This window comes from Malus domestica, chromosome 01 (genome assembly GCF_042453785.1).
Source record: "Malus domestica chromosome 01, GDT2T_hap1".
In the NCBI taxonomy this organism is placed as follows: Eukaryota; Viridiplantae; Streptophyta; class Magnoliopsida; order Rosales; family Rosaceae; genus Malus; species Malus domestica.
This window is the reverse complement of record NC_091661.1, coordinates 29,703,924-29,722,285: the sequence shown is the minus strand read 5'-3', so window position 1 is coordinate 29,722,285 and position 18,362 is coordinate 29,703,924. Positions and strand designations below refer to the sequence as shown.

The window sequence follows — 18,362 nt, the reverse complement described above, 5'->3', positions numbered from 1 at the left end:
AAGTTCTATGTATCAATAACAAACAATTTTGAGTAAGAACTCGTATTCATCTTTTAAGTAACGAAATATTATTTTTTTTGTTATTTTACCGACATTAGGATTTTTACAAGACTTGCTCCAAATTTTGAGACCAAACTCTATATGAGTAGGGACAAACTAGTCTTGAGCATGTATTTTCACCATAACTTGTAGGGTAGATATGAGACGTTTTCCAACTGAGTAGGGACCAAATAGTCTTGTTTTCATTTTATACCGTCGAGAGTGTATAAGAAGAAGAAAAAAAAATTGTGCATAAATCATTTTTCGAACTATTTATGCACTTGCTTAAGTTTATGTGAATTTTTTTAGTTTTTGTAGAAGACAAAGTTGGTTTGCTTGAAAGTTGTTTTCTTATTGCAATTTTTCAATTCCAAACAAAAGTAGTTGTTCACATATATTTGTTTTCTTATTGAAAAGTATGATATGAGATCTAGATCGTGTACTTGCTTAAGCCCCAGTTTGGGGTTGAGGTGATTTTAAAAAAAGCTCATATGAAAAAAAGCTGGGAGTGTTTTTGGTGTTTGGTAAACTTAAAAAAATGGCTTATTTTGGAAGCTGCTGTGAGAATAAGCTGAAATCAAAGGAAAAAGCTGAAGCTGCAATTTGTAGCTTTGGAAAACTGGCTTTTTTTCAAAGCACACAGAACTACAGTGCTCCTTTAATGAAAAAACCCACTATCAGACTGTTTTTTTTTTTCCAAAAGCACTTTTACAAAAAAGTTTATCAAACACTCTGCTGATTTATTTCACAGCCGCTTATTCTCACAGCACAGCCGGTTATTCTCACAGCAGTTTTTTTTCAAAGCACAGCAATACCAAACCAGCCCTAAGAAAATGAAGAAATGACCGAATTGAAAAGGATTGTTTTGGTAATTAGAAAAATTTGGTACGACTAGCTGTAGATCGGAGACTGAGAAGGACTAATGATTCTCTTCCATCCTTTTTCTATCCTTTTTTATTTTCTCCTCTCACATTTTTTGTTTTCTCTTTCTTATTTTATAAAAAGTTAATATAAAATGTTAACCTAATTTAACTGTGACCGTTCAGATAAGAGGAAAAAAAAAGACAAGAAAGAATCCTACTCCGGGACAAAAGGGAAAGTTAGTTAAAAAAAAGTTGTATAGAAAAAGGGAAAACAATTGAAGGAAGAAAGAATGATAGAGATAGATGAGAGTTGGGGGAAGGAATACGAACACAGGAAGTAGATTTTTTTACAGAGTAACGCTAGAGAGATTAAATTTATAAATAAAATTTTATTAATTAAATGACAGGAAAATTGGTGTTGGATTATTACTTAAATATTGATAAACGTGTTCATTCCTATTGATGACACATCATTTAATTTACAAATTTTGTCTACAAATGTAGTTTACCTAACATTACTCTTTTTCACATGACCATATGGCTCCTCTTTTGCTGTTTGCTTCATATTTTTGTTATAACAATGCTTGGCTATGAGTAAGAACTCTATTCAATGATGGATAAAAACACTATTAAAAAGATTTCGTGTTCAAATCATGAAGTTTTATGCTTATGATCAGAATCTTTTATATTATAAATCACATTACAAAGCTTATCTTTGCCAAAAAAAAAAACAATTAAAACTAAAATCGTTTAGCCAATCTATTATAAATATATTGACGGTTCATAATGCTTTTATAAATTTTATTTATCTGTTTTATATAGTTTAATGACTAAATGATCTATCATAAACACGAAGTTCTATGTATCAATAACAAACAATTTTGAGTAAGAACTCGTATTCATCTTTTAAGTAACCAAGTATTTTTTTGTTTGTTATTTTACCGACATTAGGATATTTACAAGACTTGCTCCAAAATTTGAGACCAAACTATATATGAGTAGGGACAAACTAGTCTTGAGCATGTATTTTCACCATAACTTGTAGGGTAGATATGAGACGTTTTCCAACTGAGTAGGGACCAAATAGTCTTGTTTTCATTTTATACCGTCGAGAGTGTATAAGAAGAAGAAAAAAAAATTGTGCAGAAATCATTTTTCGAACTGTTTATGCACCTGCTTAAGTTTATGTGAAATTTTTTAGTTTTTGTAGAAGACAAAGTTGGTTTGCTTGAAAGTTGTTTTCTTATTGCAATTTTTCAATTCCAAACAAAAGTAGTTGTTCACATATATTTGTTTTCTTATTGAAAAGTATGATATGAGATCTAGATCGTGTACTTGCTTAAGAAAATGAAGAAATGACAGAATTGAAAAGGATTGTTTTGGTAATTAGAAAAATTTGGTACGACTAGCTGTAGATCGGAGACTGAGAAGGACTAATGATTCTCTTCCATCCTTTTTCTATCTTTTTTTATTTTCTCCTCTCACATTTTTTGTTTTCTCTTTCTTATTTTATAAAAAGTTAATATAAAATGTTAACTTACTTTAACTGTGACCGTTCAGATAAGAGGAAAAAAAAAAGACAAGAAAGAATCCTACTCCGGGACAAAAGGGAAAGTTGGTTAAAAGAAAGTTGTATAGAAAAGGGAAAACAATTGAAGGAAGAAAGAATGATAGAGATAGATGAGAGTTGGGGGAAGGAATACGAACACAGGAAGTATATTTTTTTACAGAGTAACGCTAGAGAGATTAAATTTATAAATAAAATTTTGTTAATTAAATGACAGGAAAATTGATGTTGGATTATTACCTAAATATTGATAAACGTGTTCATTCCTATTGATGACACATCATTTAATTTACAAATTTTGTCTACAAATGTAGTTTACCTAACATTACTCTTTTTCACATGACCATGTGGCTCCTCTTTTGTTGTTTGCTTCATATTTTTGTTAGGGTAAACTGCCAATTTAGTCCTTGAATTATCACCTTAGTGAAAATTAGGTCTCTAAACTTTTTTTTCAGAAAAATTAGTCCCTGAATTATAAAAATCTGCCAATTACATCCCTAATGTTTTATTTGAATCTACTATATTCAATTTTCCATCAATTTAAGTCACGTTACTTACATTGGAGGGTAGATTAGTAGTTTTTCATAAAGAAATAGTGTATGGAGTTAACTTTGGAGGAGAAATTGGTAGTTTTTCATAAAGAAAGAGTGTAAGTTAACTTTTGAAGGTAAATTAGACATTAAATTTACAACCTATATGAAATGTTAAGCACTTATAGATGAGAAAATGATGGTATTACATTCTAAAGTGTGTCAAGTGACTTAATTTGGCGAAAAATTGGATAAAATAGCTTTGAATATAATAGTAGGGATGAAATTAGCAATTTCTAATGAATTTAGGGACTTATTTTACCGAAAAAATAATTCAGGGACCTAATTTTCACTAAGGTGATAGTTCAGGGACTAAATTGGCACTTCACCCTTTTTGTTATAACAATGCTTGGCTATGAGTAAGAACTCTATTCAATGATGGATAAGAACACTATTAAAAAGATTTTGTGTTCAAATCATGAAGTTTTATGCTTATGATTAGAATCTTAAGAAAACCAATGTAAAGGGCTTGAAAACTTTGAGTTTTAATGATAAGGACAAAATAAAGGGTAAATGAATAGTACCAGGATTGACTTTTTAGTGTAAAAATGTGGTTTTTCGTTAAAGTGAACAGTACCGGGTGCTTTTCATTAAATCACATTACAAAGCTTATCTTTGCAAAAAATTAAAAAAAAAAAAAAAAATTAAAACTAAAATCGTTTAGCCAATCTATTATAAATATATTGACGGTTCGTAATGCTTTTATAAATTTTATTTATCTGTTTTATACAGTTTAATGACTAAATGATCTATTATAAACACGAAGTTCTATGTATCAATAACAAACAATTTTGAGTAAGAACTCGTATTCATCTTTTAAGTAACCAAGTATTATTTTTTTTGTTATTTTACCGACATTAGGATATTTACAAGACTTGCTCCAAAATTTGATACCAAACTCTCTATGAGTAGGGACAAACTAGTCTTGAGTATTTATTTTCACCATAACTTGTAGGGTAGATATTTGACGTTTTCCAACTGAGTAGGGACCAAATAGTCTTGTTTTCATTTTATACCGTCGAGAGTGTATCAGAAGAAGAAGAAACAAAATTGTGCAGAAATCATTTTCCGAACTGTTTATGCACTTGCTTAAGTTTATGTGAAATTTTTTAGTTTTTGTAGAAGACAAAGTTGGTTTGCTTGAAAGTTGTTTTCTTATTGCAATTTTTCAAATCCAAACAAAAGTAGTTGTTCACATGCATTTGTTTTAGGAATTTTAGTTGTGTGTTGGCAATTCGACACTTTGAATTATTTGTTTTATTGTGTTTATTTTACTCTAATTCTAGCAACAATAATTTATATTTGATGTATTATTACATCAAATGAAAATGGATGTGAGACAGATGGCGTTATGGGCCTTTTGGCCCTTCTAAATTGGACTTGAATTCATATTTGTGGAGGTGGAGCCAAAAATTGTTACCTTTTTATACATTATCTTAAAACCATACATCAAATTATAGTAACATCATCGTTGTTTTGAAATTAGACAATAGAACATGGATGGCTTTACCAGAACCAGGCTTATTTTTTGCAACTTTGGGCCCCCATCTAACCAAAAATTTGTTGAAGCTAAAACAATTAACTATGAGAAGTGATTTTCGCAATTATTTTGACCTCGTGTATACTTTTGTTAATTTTTTTTCAATAATTTTCTGTTGATTTATTCATCAAAATGTACAAGAGGTGAAAATATGGATGCAAAAATCACTCCCCTTAATCGGTTCCGAGTTCATATCAACCAGCTGCTTAGTGTTTATAATCCAACTTGTGTTTTTTTTTGTTCATGTTAATTCGTAAATTTGCAAAGCCTGAAAACATTGAGACGTCACAAATTATCTCGCTTGAGTCACGTGATGAGTGTTATACTTACACATAATATACCCCGGTAAGATGTAAGTATCTGTCCATGGATGCCAGCAGGGCCAGCACCAAAAACCTTTTCTTCCTCAAAAAACTATTGTCACGATCATTATGCTCCCGAAGAGAGGCGTTACAAATTATGGCAATGGTAAAGCCTCTGATCTTGAAGAGACATAACACTGACCTGAATGAAGAGAATAAAATTATCATAAGATATCAATTCCAACATATTAACGCCTACAGACTAGGCCTACCAATCCTCTATATGTATGTATGTATGTAGAGCTTTGTTCATTTTTGTTGATGTTTCTCCAAAGTTAAACTTTAAAGCTGCGGATTCCTAGAGATTCTGTAAAGTTGTGTTGAAAAACGAAAGCAGTTTTGTTCTGTTATGCTGTGAAATTCTCTTCGAAGTGCTAAAGCTGATGCAGTTTTCTGTTCTTTGTAGGCAGTGGAGACAGAAAAACAAAAGCCACTGGGGAGTTCAGAACCTATTTTAGACAGAGACTTTACCTGTATGTTAGGCTCCTAGATGCTTTTAGGAGATCAACATAGAACTGATTTACTGGTTTTGTAGCGTTCCAGTCCAATAATGTATTGTCATGCGGAGAAAATTATCGAGGATTAAAGCCAATTAAACAAGTACTGTTGGATTGGGCCACTTGGTTTTTAAGTATTAAGGTCCTACATCCCATGCCATACACAAATGGGGAGATAAATGATGGTTTTGATTAGTGTTGTCCATCATTCCCTTGGAGCGTGTCAAAACAATTGAAAAATGCACTGTAGACTGTGTTGTTAAAGTGATACAGATTACAGAAGAAGAGGATTAGCTTTGGAGGTTGAGCTAACTACCAAAACTCACGCTTTCCCACTCCACGCGTGAACCTTCTTTCTCATGCTTGCTAGATATATATATATATATATATATATATATATATATATATATATATATGTGTGTGTGTGTGTGTGTGTGTTGGGTCTCCTCCTGCATATATAATACTAGAGTTGTGGTCTCTTGATACCTTCATTGGAGACTTGGAGCTACACAACCATGTCTGTGAGTCTCTCTCTCTATCCCCCCCTCCCTCTCTTTCTCTTATACTGGATAAAAACTTGAGCGTAACCGAGAATATATTACCATCAACTTATCTCACTCAATACTTTATTAGTGAGACTGTGAGATAGGGTGATACTAATGTATATCCGCGGTTAGATGTAAAAACTCACACATACGCAAACACACAGTCATCACTGCGGAAATAAGAAAATATATTGACAATGTATAGATTTTGCAGATTGTGGAGGTGAGAGTTCCAAACCTTGATTGTGAAGGATGTGCTTCCAAGTTGAAGAAAGCTCTCTCCAAACTGAAAGGTACACAACCTAATAAACAGGGTGTTTTTATTCTTAGCTTTTGAGTCACATATTATGTATTTCTTTCCACTGCAAACTAACTGCAATTTGGAACAATAGAACTGGAAATACATTATAAGCAAATAATAAGTCGTTTCGTATATAAATCACGGTTTAGTATCTCTTTTATTAACGTCTTAATCTCCCTCAATTTTTCATTTTAATTAAAAATACAAGCGAAATATAAAAAAGCATTTGAAGTGCTTTTACAACTCAAAAATATTTTTTCTTAAAAACGCTTTCAGCCAATTTAAGGGCACTTTCAAACAAACATTATTTTTTGTGAGACCTGAACCTACTCAGCATTTTAAATTATAATTTATTATTTTGTATTTTACTTTAAAAAAAATGTAATCTACAATTTTAACAGGCGTGGAAGAGGTGGAAGTAGAAATGGAGATCCAGAAAATAATAGTGAGGGGATATGCATTGGAGGAAAAGAAAGTGGTGAAGGCAATTAAGAAAGCTGGGAAAGCAGCAGAGCCATGGCCTTTCCCTGGATACTCTCACTTTGCCTCATTTTACAAGTACCCCACCTACATTGTCAACCATTACTATGACACTTACAAGAACCAAACCACCACCGGCGTCCACACCTTCTTCCACACTCCGTCGGTTTATTCCGTCGCCGTCGCATCCGACGAGGCCATTGCTTCGCTTTTTAGCGACGACAATCCGCATGCTTGTGCTATCATGTGATTAATTCTTTTTTTTTTATTTGTTAATTTTGTACTTGTTTTTTGAGCTCCTTTCGCTTGCTTTTTTTTGTCTCACGGTTTAAATTTGAGTTGTTCATTTCTTTTTATGGAGTTTAAGATTTAGGATTCGTTTGATTTTCATTTCATTTTTAGTTTTTAAAATAAGAATCTGTTGTGTACGAGTTACGTGAGAGTTTTAAAACCTTGATTGTTCAACTCAACGATAAAAAATAGGAGTGTTAAAAAAGTAAAAAAGAATGTGTGCATGATCCATTTCCCTTTAAAACTATTGAGTTGTATTTGTATGATTTAGTTAATTTAGTCAAAGTGGTAGTCAATTTTAATTGAGACTAGATTTAAAATTTTAAATCATCATGATTACATTCGGTATCATTAGATGAATTTGGTTTTTGATATTCGTGAATAGGAAAACTTATTCAAACTTAAACAATTGAATCACTTATATATGTTCAAAGTAATTAAGTCTTGAACTTAAGTTAGACTAATCACTTATATTCTATATCATTAGATGAATTTGATTTTTGAAATTCGTGAATTAGATAACTTATTCAAACTTAAACAATTGAATCACTTATATGTGTTCAAAAAGTAATTAAGTTTTGGACTTAAGTTAGATTAATCAAACGTTACACTTGGGGAAGCATATTGAGCTTCCTACTTGCAGTTTGAACATTCACGATACGAGTGGGAATGAAATAATAAAGTTGGATAATTGAGACCAAGCCAAAAGTTGTGCGTTGAAGAGAATCTTGAAAAAGAGCAACAAAAAAAGTCATTATCTTTTCCAGTAGGTGTGCCCCAGCCAACTTGAGTGCCAAGTTTCCAATGCCATGATTAGAAGACTTACATCAATACCTTATAAAACTCAATGTTTGTCTCACTTTGTTGAATTTCCAACAATCCTAGCCAATGGTTTTTGTTAGAGGTATTCATCAATTTCCCCTCTGAACTTGTAACTATTGGCCAATTTCTCCCCTCAACTTTAATTTTGGCCAATTTCCCCCCTCAACTCTCATAATTAGTCAATTTCCCCCTTCAACTTTAATTTGGCCAATTTCCCTCCTCAACTCTCATAATTAGTCAATTTGCACCCTACTGTTAATTTTTTAATTTGATCATAAGTAAACAAGAGTGTGTAAGAAACTAAATAAGATGTATGTTAATCATTTTTCTATGTCTTTATCCTATTACAAATAGATTAAAATTTAGAATTTCACAATTTATCATAGATAGTATTATTAATCATAATAAATCAGTATAGAGTAATTTTATTTGATTTTTTACTATACAAAATTGATAACGAAAAGGATTGATGTGTACATTTTTGTATGTGAATACAATTTTCTTTATAAAAGTGAAAGCTAAGTTCAAGTAAATTGTGGAGAATCGAGCTTTAATGCAAAAATGGCTAGTCAATTCATAATTTTCGACTCCTTATTAAGAATAGCACATTTTATTGAAATAGGTTTGATCCATGAGTTTAGGATTATTATTTCTTCTTCTACATGCTTTAAACCTGATTCATAACTTTTTCTTATAATCAACCCATATCACATACTAATTGTATTATGTTTTTGTACATTTTACCCTATATTATGCAGGTGAGTTTATGTTAATTTTAGTACTTTGTTGGAAGTTATTAGAAAGATTGAAAGAAAAAAAAAAGAATAGATGGAAAATTAAAAAAAAATTAACAGTAGAGTGCAAATTGACTAATTATAAGAGTTGAGGGGGGAAATTGGCCAAAATTAAAGTTGAGGGGGGAAATTGGCCAATGATCACAAGTTCAGGGGAGGAATTGATGAATACCTCTTTTTCTTTTTGTTAATAGATTTCTTTTCTTTTTCCACATTTCCCTCTTTCGTTTGATGTGTGAGTCACATGCATGACATGTTAGCAAAATAAACGGAAATTTAACAAAATTTAATGACAGAGGGTAGAATGAGACACACAATAAACATTTAAAGAGTTATGTGATACATTTTGATTTTTATGGGGCAAAGTAAGAGAAGGATTGAGTTTCCAATGCGATTAGTGTAAATAAGCCTAATTAGAACCCCAAAGTGGAATTGGATTGGACATTTCATCTTCATGGGCACGTTGGGGCAGAAGTTTGAATTTGAAAAGGGAACTCGATAGCCCCAAATTAATGAGTGATGTTACATATCCAATTGTTCATGTACATGCTATTTGGTAAAGTAGTAATTATTAAGATTTTTCAGCGACACAAATAAAAGTTAAGTTGGTTAATATTAAAGTCAAAACTTTTAAGTTTCCAACGACGAGTACACCATTTTTAAGTCGTTTAGGCAAGAAAATACTATGAAACTTAAATATGTACATTCAAAGGTAAAACAATGTCGTAGTTTTTCTTCTACAAAGTTAATTGGTCATTTGAAAGTAATGAGGTCTTGGGCTCCAAGTTGCATGTTTCTTTATCTTGAAATTTAAATTCATTCAACTACAAAAAAGAAGAAAACATTATGTAGTAAAATTATTTTGCTAATGGTAAGGTCATCTTCAACCAAAGGAGGGTCAGATGACTCGTTTTAGCCCTCTAGCCCTCCAAGAAATTAATCTTTTAATGAACAGTGCATGATCGTATTTTTTACCATCTCCAATCGAGGGGCCAGAGGACCATAGGCCAAACATAGCCATATGAAAAAAAATCATCTTCAACCAAGGGTTCAAGGGGCAAACATAATTTATTATTGTAATTGATATACTATGGTTACTTAAATTAAATTACTTCAATAATTTTATGTTATGGATTGTCAATAATTTTTATGTTGTTAAATGCTTTAAAAATGTTGTTTAAGTTCCATGTTGTTAATTTTTTTTATGTTGTTTAATGTTACTTAATGTTGTTTAATATTGTTTCATGTTACTTAATGTTATTTAATGACTTAAAAAGTTATAGGAAAAAAAATAGAATTTTTAAATTTTTGTAAAAAAAAAATGTAAAAAAAATGTAAATATGAAGTCAACATATTGGGCCTGGCAGGCTGGTTTGGGCCAGCCAGTTGGTCATTTGGCCATTTTTTCTTCAATGGGGCCCACGAGCCCTTTGACTTGGCCATCGGTTGAAAACGTTTTTCGAGCTATTTTCGAACTTCTGACCTCCTAAACCCATCGGTTGGAGATGGCTTAAGTGGCCAAACTGTACCTAAGGAACCATTGCTGTTGGATGTTACTTCTCACTCGCATTCATGCATGACCCACCCGAATTCAGACCCAAACCCAACCCCAAGTCCAGGCCCACTGAACCTTTATAAAAAAGCGGCCAAATCACAAAATCTCAATCTCTCTCTCCTTTTTGTTTGTGTTCTTCCATTCCTCCTCTCTCAGCAATATGGCTCAGGTGCTTTTCTAACTTTAATTTTCTTTTTTTCGATTAAATTTTATAAATTACAATCCCTTCAAGTATATGCAGATACAGATACATATACACCTCAGAACATAGAGCATAACCCTTCCTTTTGTTTTCTGTAATTTTTTCTGTAATTTTGCAGCAGAAGGTGGTCCTGAAGGTTCTGACCATGACCGATGACAAAACAAAGCAGAAAGCCATTGAAGCTGCCGCTGATATTATTGGTATTTCTATTCATTTATTTTTTCCAAGTTTTGTTTGCATCTTCAATTGTTTAAATATATCCAAAAAGCACTTATTTTCACAAGCGTTCTCACTGAAAACAAGTGCTTTTTTTTATTAGAACCAGAAATAGTTCTAACTTTTTCTGTAAACATTGTCGAAAGCGCTTTTGATACTAAACCTAAATAAAGCTTTCTTTATTTCTCTTATTTACTTTGTTCTTGGGTGATTTGGTGAACAGGGATTGATTCGATCGCCGCGGATCTAAAGGACCAGAAGCTAACAGTGGTAGGACTGATGGATCCGGTGGCCGTAGTGAAGAAGTTGAAGAAGGTTGGTAAGGTGGACATAGTAACTGTCGGACCAGCCAAGGAAGAGAAGAAAGATGAGAAGAAAGATGGAAAGAAGGAGGATAAAAAAGAAGAAAAGAAGGAGGACAAAAAGTAAAATATAGTTACCAAATTTTATCCCTCATGGCAGTTATGTGTTTTATTTTTACTTTTTTTTTGTCATATAGTTATGTATAATGTTTTGTTTAATTTCATGGGATTGGGATGTAAATAAAAAGGGCAAATGGATGTACTTTGATAATATTAAGCAAATAATTAAGCAAATGGCTTCGGTAGAGAGGTTAGATTTTTTTATATATGATTTATTTTAATTTGATTTTAATTATGGTGGGAGTGTTTTTTGTTAAATTTAGTGTAAAAAATCAAATGTGATTACGTCCACATCATTTGATAAGATTTATTTTATAGCAGCGATATTTATGTTATTTTAATTTGATTTTAATTACGGTGAGAGTGATTTCCGATTTGAACTCAATGTAAAAAATCAAATGTGATTGTATCCGCATCAGTTGATAAGATTTTTTTTTATGCAAACGCTATTCTATTTTAATTATAATGAGAGTGTCTTCTGATTTGAACTCAGAATCAAATATGATTACGCTCACATCGAAATCGAAGTCAATTGATGGAATTAGGAAAAAGGTGCGAAGAATATGTTGGCGTCATAATTTGTGGCGCCTACTGAGCCAGGGCACGCCCCATGCACTCACCTGAAAAGGAAATCCATGAACATGATTTCATGATTCTTGTTGGTACGAATGTGATTGATTATTGCACAAAAATCCAGTGTATTTTATTTATTTTATCAATTATTGAGATGGATTTGGTTGAAATTAAGCATTGGATTATATTATTTATGTTAGCGTTGAGCTGGAAATGAATGATTTTGTTGAGTCATCCCCCATGCCTTTTTGCACACGCTGCGTAAAACGAGTTTCATACGATTATGAGTATGTGCTGGTAAATATGGGAGACCTGTTTCATGCGATTCGGCTTGTGTTTATCGTGTTTGTGCCTCTTTTGGATCATATTTGTTATTTTAATGAGTCGTGTCGTGTTAAACTTTTTACAAGTTCTTAATAGGTGACTTATTAACGATCTGATTCGTTAACATGTCTTCGTATCAAGTTAACAGGTCATGCAAGAAATTACCATGTTTAATGACTAGACATGGCAAATGGGTCGTGATCGGTCGCTATCGTGTCATACTTGTTATCTTAACAAGTTGTGTTGTGTCAAAATCTTAATGGATTTTTAACAAGTGACCCGATAACGACCTAATTCATTAACAGGTCGTTCATATCTAGTTAACGAGTCATGTAAGAAATTATCATGATGTCTAGACTTGACAAACAGATGTTGTTCATACCATACCCGTTATCTTATCGGTTTTTTAATGAGTGATTCGATAACGACCTGATTTGTTAACGGGTTGACCCAGAACCTGCAATTCATGTCGTTTTGTGTCGAGTTAATGAGTCGTACAAAAAATTGTCAGATCTTGTGACTGGTGCCTGAAAGTTTTGTATTTGATTGCAACCTCGGGAAATTTAGATATATTGGGATATTTGGTTTTATTAAAGAGAGGGCAGGTGAAAAGGATATATAATCTTGTTATTTCTAGCAGTATTTCAATTGAGATACAATCTAAATAGAAAATATTTAGTGGTTAAATCAGCCACTTTTAACAGGGAATTGGATCCCCTCTTGAACAAATGGTGGGGATCCTCATGATCATACAAAACATACCATTGGATTTTGATCCAACGGCTACAAACAGGCAGGGAAATCCCTCTAAAAGTTATAATAATTGTAGCCGTTAGATCAAAATCCAACTGCCCGTGTTGTGTGATCATGAGGATCCCACCATTTGCTCAAGAGGGGATCCAATTCCTTTTTATAGTTGTTATTTGTTTGTCTTGGTTAGGCTGTGACGCTTAATCTGTAATAACTACAAACAGCAGGAGGCCAGCCATAGCCGGTTCTATAGATTCTTGCGTTGGAAATAAAATACTTTCCCCGCATGCGAAACGCACAAAATTATACATAAGAAAATCCCCTAAAAAAGGGAAAGGATCCTCTCCAATCCCTTCCACCTAATCCACCAAGTTCGGAGATCCAAGTCACTGAAATTTGATCAAACGGCTACAAACTGGGGCCTACTTTAAAAATTATAATAACTTTAGCCATTGAATCAAATTTCAATGGCCCGGATCCCCGGACTTGGTGGATTAGGAGGAAGGGATTCGAAGAGGATCCGTTTCCCGGTGATTTTAGTTAAATTTTATAATTATATGATGATTGCAGAAAATACTGAATATTCTTTATAGGGAACTATTATTAGTACTCTAAAAATTTCATTCTACACTTCTCACAAGTGTATTTTTCTTTCTAATTATAAAAAGTTTGAAGTGCAAAATGAGATTTTTAGAGTGGTTTCTGTTATATGCAGAGGTCATATCAGTATGTGTTGGAATTGGAAAGCAACAAAAACCTACGTACTCGTTGTGTCATAAGACTCGTCTGAAAGTGCTTTTAAAATAGCTAAAAGCATTTTTGGTATAAATGTTTTTTTTAAACCAATTCTTAGTAAAAATACAAGTGAATCTTAATTGGAACCTAAAAATATTTTCTTTAAAAGTGTTTCAATCATTTTAAAAACACTTTTACACAAGCCCCTAGAGTGACAATGAAAATAATACAAAATTGTCCACAATTTCAAGCGTTTTTTTTTGGGAGTTTTAACGAAAAGCCCATGGTACTGTTCACTTTAACGAAAAATCACATTTTAACACTAAAAAGTCAAACATGGTACTATTCATTTTACCCTTTATTTTGTCCTTATCGTTAAAACTCAAAGTTTTCAAACCCTTTTCATTAGTTTTCGTTTTTTTTTTTTTCTCATGAGGAATGAGAGAAGTAAAGGTATTGCCATGGCGGAATTGTACGAGGTATTGCTACACCATTTCGGATTACACCCCAATTTAAGGTATAAACTATGTTAGCTTAGCTTCCAGTTCAGCATCTTAGTTACAGTTGTCTGTATTTTCACAAATTTAGATTACATGGTCCAACAACCTGTTAATTTATGTGTTGACACTGCAAACTTAAGCGATACGTACCAGCCATGAAAATCTGCAGATAAAAACTTCAGTTCTCCCTGTCGATCCTTGCCTTCGGTTTATTAATGGAATCTGCTATGTTGACCAAGAAAAACCTACAGTTCTCTAAGTGAACCACACCAAAGTTGTGATATTTGAAGACAATTAGCATTGCATTTCATAGAAACATAAACATCCTTGATAAGTTCCAAGAAAAAGAAACACGCTTTAATAAGCATTAGAAATCACGTAATCTTACCACCGAGAACAATACATGTGAAGGGAAATGAACGGAGATGGTGCTTGCAGCAACTCATACTCGAAACTTGAAAGCAAATGAGTCCCTGGAAAAGAAATGCAATAAGGATAGCAATGCACTCGATTTGCATACCCTCACTGCTTACCAACAGAACGGTGCTACAGTTTCCAAGCATGAGAATCTAGTCTTTCACATACACAGAGCAAAACAACACTTTGATTTATCAATCTATCCACCTATTGCTTCATGTAACTGGAAATGAAATTTGTATGCAGCTATGCGTACGTGCAACTGTAATGTATCACTGGGTGTGAGCGTGTGTGTGGTGGTTTATGAACCTGAGAAAGATTATAAAAATGACATGGAAAGAGAGACCAAGAAGTCGAAAGAGAGGTAGTGAGGGAATGCACAGGGAGTGTGTTTCGAACACTAAGTGAAACCTCCAGCACTATATCTATGTTCTAATGCGAGTGTTGCCACCTCTCGTAAGCAGTATATTGACAGCATAAATGCAACATACGACAAAGCAAAACACTTAAAAACTGCTGTTTGTATATATGGATCATTTCGCACTAGAAAAATAAGATAAAAAGATAATTAAGGAATGCTTTACTTTTCTCCTCAAGAGACAACTGATACAAGGTGTGGGTACACATAACTGAGATACTTTGGAGCTACATATTGTTAACTGAGCTGAATCATTAAATTTATTCTTATGAGATTGCAAGTAAATATTGCAAATCAAAGAATTTTTACCACTTTAACATCTCCTATATCCCTTGAACTTTGAAAGTAGATGGGTATACTGCCCTTTCTCCATCATGCGTGTTATTACTTCATGAGCTTCAGCAAGCTTTCCAGCATTTCGCAAATAACTTACTAGGGTGCTGTACACAGTGAAATTCGGGTTACAGCCTCTGGATTCCATAACCTTGAGCACGGAGCACGCTTCCTCAAACTTTCTTGCCATACAAAGTCCACGAATCATGGCATTGTATGTAAATACATTCGGAAGCTGCCCATTAGGGATCATCTCATCAAACACAACTTGGGCCTTCTCAAGCTCCCCAGCCACAATATACCCGGTGATCATTACAGTGTAACAAACAACATCCGGCGTGCACTCGTGCTTTGTCATCTCATCAAAAAAATATTTGCAGGCATCCATATTTCCAGCCCTGCTCAGTCCATCTATCAACGTTGTGAAGTGAAGAACACTTGGTTTGAAACCCTCTTCCTTCATGTGATTCAAAAGATTAAGAGCTGCAAGCGGTTTGTCTCCCTTACCAAGTACATGAAGAAGAATATTGTAAGTATGAAAATCTGGAGTGAATCCACTCCTACCCATTTCGTCAAGCAGTCTGTGAAACTGATCCAACTTCCCCAATCTATATTTTGCACACATCATCACGTTATAAGTTAGAATATCTGCTGAGTGACCCTCCGCCAACATCTGTTGATAGGCCCACTCAATCAACTTGTACTGCTTCACCACAAGAAGGGAATGCAAAATTGCGTTGTACGAGTGTTTAAATGGCCTATAGTTAAACGTCTTCGATTTGATGAACCTTTCCACTACTTTCCTAGCCAAGCCTGCCTCACCACAAGTGCGTATCAAAATGTTGAACGTCTGTGCTGTAGTCGGATACCCTTTCTCGATCATCTCATCAACTAACCTCCACATTGCTTTAAACTCTTCACAATCAGCAAATATCTTCATCATTAAATGATATGTGTTTGCTGTGTGCTTGTAATTTTCAAGCTGACCAGACCACACAAAAAACTTATACCCCAACTTCGCACACCGCATTTTACTCCCATAATCTATCTGTTTCAAAATCTCAAACAGAACTTCCCTCACAAGAAGCCCTGAAACCTCTATACGCAACTCACCCAAAGCTGCTTTAGTATCAAAACCAGGTCCATCTTCTCTAAGAACTTTAAGAACCCTCGCGGTATCAATCTTCGCATTCTTGAAAAAGCTCCGTCGCAGCGAGAAATGTTCCCGGGGACGGTTCTCAGATTCACAAACACCATGTTTCTCATCCAAAACCGAATCAAATTCCGAACTTTTCCACATTGTCTTCAAGGTTTCCTCCACAAACTCATACCCATTATCCCCCTTATCGCCGCGAAAGCACCCGTCACTTAACTTTCGTACTACGACAACATAACACGAAATTTTTCGAATAACCCTTGGACCAAACAGATATATACAGTTCATGACTGGTACCCATTATCTCTGCAACTTTGCAGCACTTATCAAATCCGATAAACCCAACGATACAGCAGGAATTGAAAGCAAAAATAAATTTAGATGCTTTGTATTCAAAAATTGAAGGATGCCCATTAAACTGGAGGGACTAAATTGGGGGAAACGGAATGAATCGAGCAGAAGCACTTCATTGAGTTGTGTAATCTTCGAAGAGTGAGAAGAGGTGGTGGAGGACTTACCGGAGATTAAGCAATTTGATGAGGGCGATACCGGTCTTTTGAAGCTTTTGGCTTTCGAGTCCCGCCGGAGGTTTTAGCTGTGCGAATGAGTGAAGAATTGAAGATTGCAGCTCAGGAGAAAAACCCCTATGAGCTAGGGGGAGCGGGGAGGGATTCGGTGTTTCGAGGGTAGAATGGCCCCGTGAAGCACCAAACACTATATGCCACGCTCCTAGATGGATAGGGTTTTTTTTCCCTCCCACCTGGCATCCTTAGTTGTTTTTGTCATTTTGTTCGCTGAAACTCAAAAGTTGGCACTTTGCTTTTTGAAAATCGATTGCGATCCACTTTTTCCCCTGAAATTCAAATTTTTCACTCTACTCCTTGAAACTTAATACTCACTCCACTTTGGATTGTATCTATATTTTCGTTAAATAATCATTAAGTTTACTTATGTGGCACAATTAAGGCCCACTTATGACTCACATGACATGAGTATAAAGCTCACATATCCAATTAAAGGGTGCCAAATAGATTGAAACAAGAAAATTTAATTCACAAATATTGCATAACACACTAAAATATGAAGGTAAGAAAAATAGCAAAAACACTTTAGTTATGAGTTCATGAAGGAAAGTGAGATCAAAATCAAGTTACATAGAGCAAAGTGACGACTTTTGAGTTTCAATGGACAAAGTAAGATCAAAATCGAGTTTTAGGAAGTAAAGTGGTGACTTTTAGGTTTCAGGAAGCAACCTCATGCTCCTCGTGGCCCACAAGGTTTTCTTGGCCCACGCCCTCCATATGGTCCTCATGGCTCAAGCTCTATTCAAGCTCCACGATGAAAATCAAGTTACAGAGAACGAAGCTAAAAATAAGTCTAATAGTAGTTTGGTTAGTAAATTTGCCTATTATATAGGTATATATGTATTTTTTTTTCTATTTTCCCTTATCATTTAAGCAATCTTATGAGGAAATTAGATTGTCATGTTTTAAAAATGTATATTGGTTGGGAACGATTCTAAGTTTGTACTCCACATGGTATCTCATAGACTTAATTATTAGTGCTGGTAAATCACATAATGCGGTCAGAGAGAGCTTGAAATGTCTCTTTGAGTTTTTCAGACCTCAAAATGAATGGAATAGCGTGGCAAAACCACTAAATGGCGTAAAAAGAAAACATGCGTAGTAGCATGCCATTTGGGGAGAAGTTTGAGTCCCGCAATTGAAATGAACCTTTCTTCTTGTGGGGCAACGGAGCTAAACATTGCGAATCATAAGACAAAAACGCCTAACGACAATAGCATTAACAAATACTTACAAGAAAAATCTGTTGAAATTTATTTGGTTTATTTAGGAAATTAATTAGAGATTTGATTTGATTTTGTAGTTGGGTATTTTTGGCATTTAAGCATTAGGGTTTCTTAGGTTTATTGCTATATAAATAGAGCTTGTAATTTAGTTTGAGGATCAAGTTATTCACAATGTAATCTCTTAAGGTTTTGTAGCCGTTCCGGCATTCTCGATTGTTTAATAATATTCTTATTTTTTGTTATTCTCGTTCGTTGCTCAC

The 18,362-nt window shown here is 33.9% G+C and overlaps 3 protein-coding genes across 4 annotated transcripts; 2 read left to right on the top strand and 1 right to left on the bottom strand.

Moving 5' to 3' along the window:
- The first annotated feature begins 5,724 nt into the window (after nucleotides 1-5,724).
- On the top strand, nucleotides 5,725-7,174 carry LOC103417840 (heavy metal-associated isoprenylated plant protein 31). The gene is made up of 3 exons (XM_008355999.4): nucleotides 5,725-5,979; nucleotides 6,218-6,296; nucleotides 6,706-7,174. The coding sequence occupies exons 1-3, from the start codon at nucleotides 5,974-5,976 to the stop codon at nucleotides 7,032-7,034; spliced, it is 414 nt and encodes a 137-aa protein (XP_008354221.1). The 5' UTR covers nucleotides 5,725-5,973; the 3' UTR covers nucleotides 7,035-7,174.
- A 3,087-nt stretch (nucleotides 7,175-10,261) lies between these two features.
- Nucleotides 10,262-11,271, top strand: LOC103417841 (heavy metal-associated isoprenylated plant protein 39-like). 2 transcript variants are annotated; one of them, XM_008356000.4, is made up of 3 exons: nucleotides 10,262-10,415; nucleotides 10,567-10,648; nucleotides 10,888-11,271. In XM_008356000.4, exons 1-3 carry the CDS (start codon nucleotides 10,407-10,409, stop codon nucleotides 11,091-11,093), a joined length of 297 nt encoding a protein of 98 aa, XP_008354222.1. In that variant the 5' UTR covers nucleotides 10,262-10,406; the 3' UTR covers nucleotides 11,094-11,271. The 2 variants fall into 2 exon arrangements, with proteins under 2 accessions (XP_008354222.1, XP_008354223.1); XM_008356001.4 differs by having other exon boundaries at nucleotides 10,339-10,415; nucleotides 10,570-10,648.
- A 3,679-nt stretch (nucleotides 11,272-14,950) lies between these two features.
- Nucleotides 14,951-16,974, bottom strand: LOC103417842 (pentatricopeptide repeat-containing protein At1g55630-like). Its single transcript, XM_008356002.4, has one exon. The coding sequence runs from the start codon at nucleotides 16,578-16,580 to the stop codon at nucleotides 15,117-15,119; it is 1,464 nt and encodes a 487-aa protein (XP_008354224.3). The 5' UTR covers nucleotides 16,581-16,974; the 3' UTR covers nucleotides 14,951-15,116.
- Nucleotides 16,975-18,362: the final 1,388 nt, after the last annotated feature.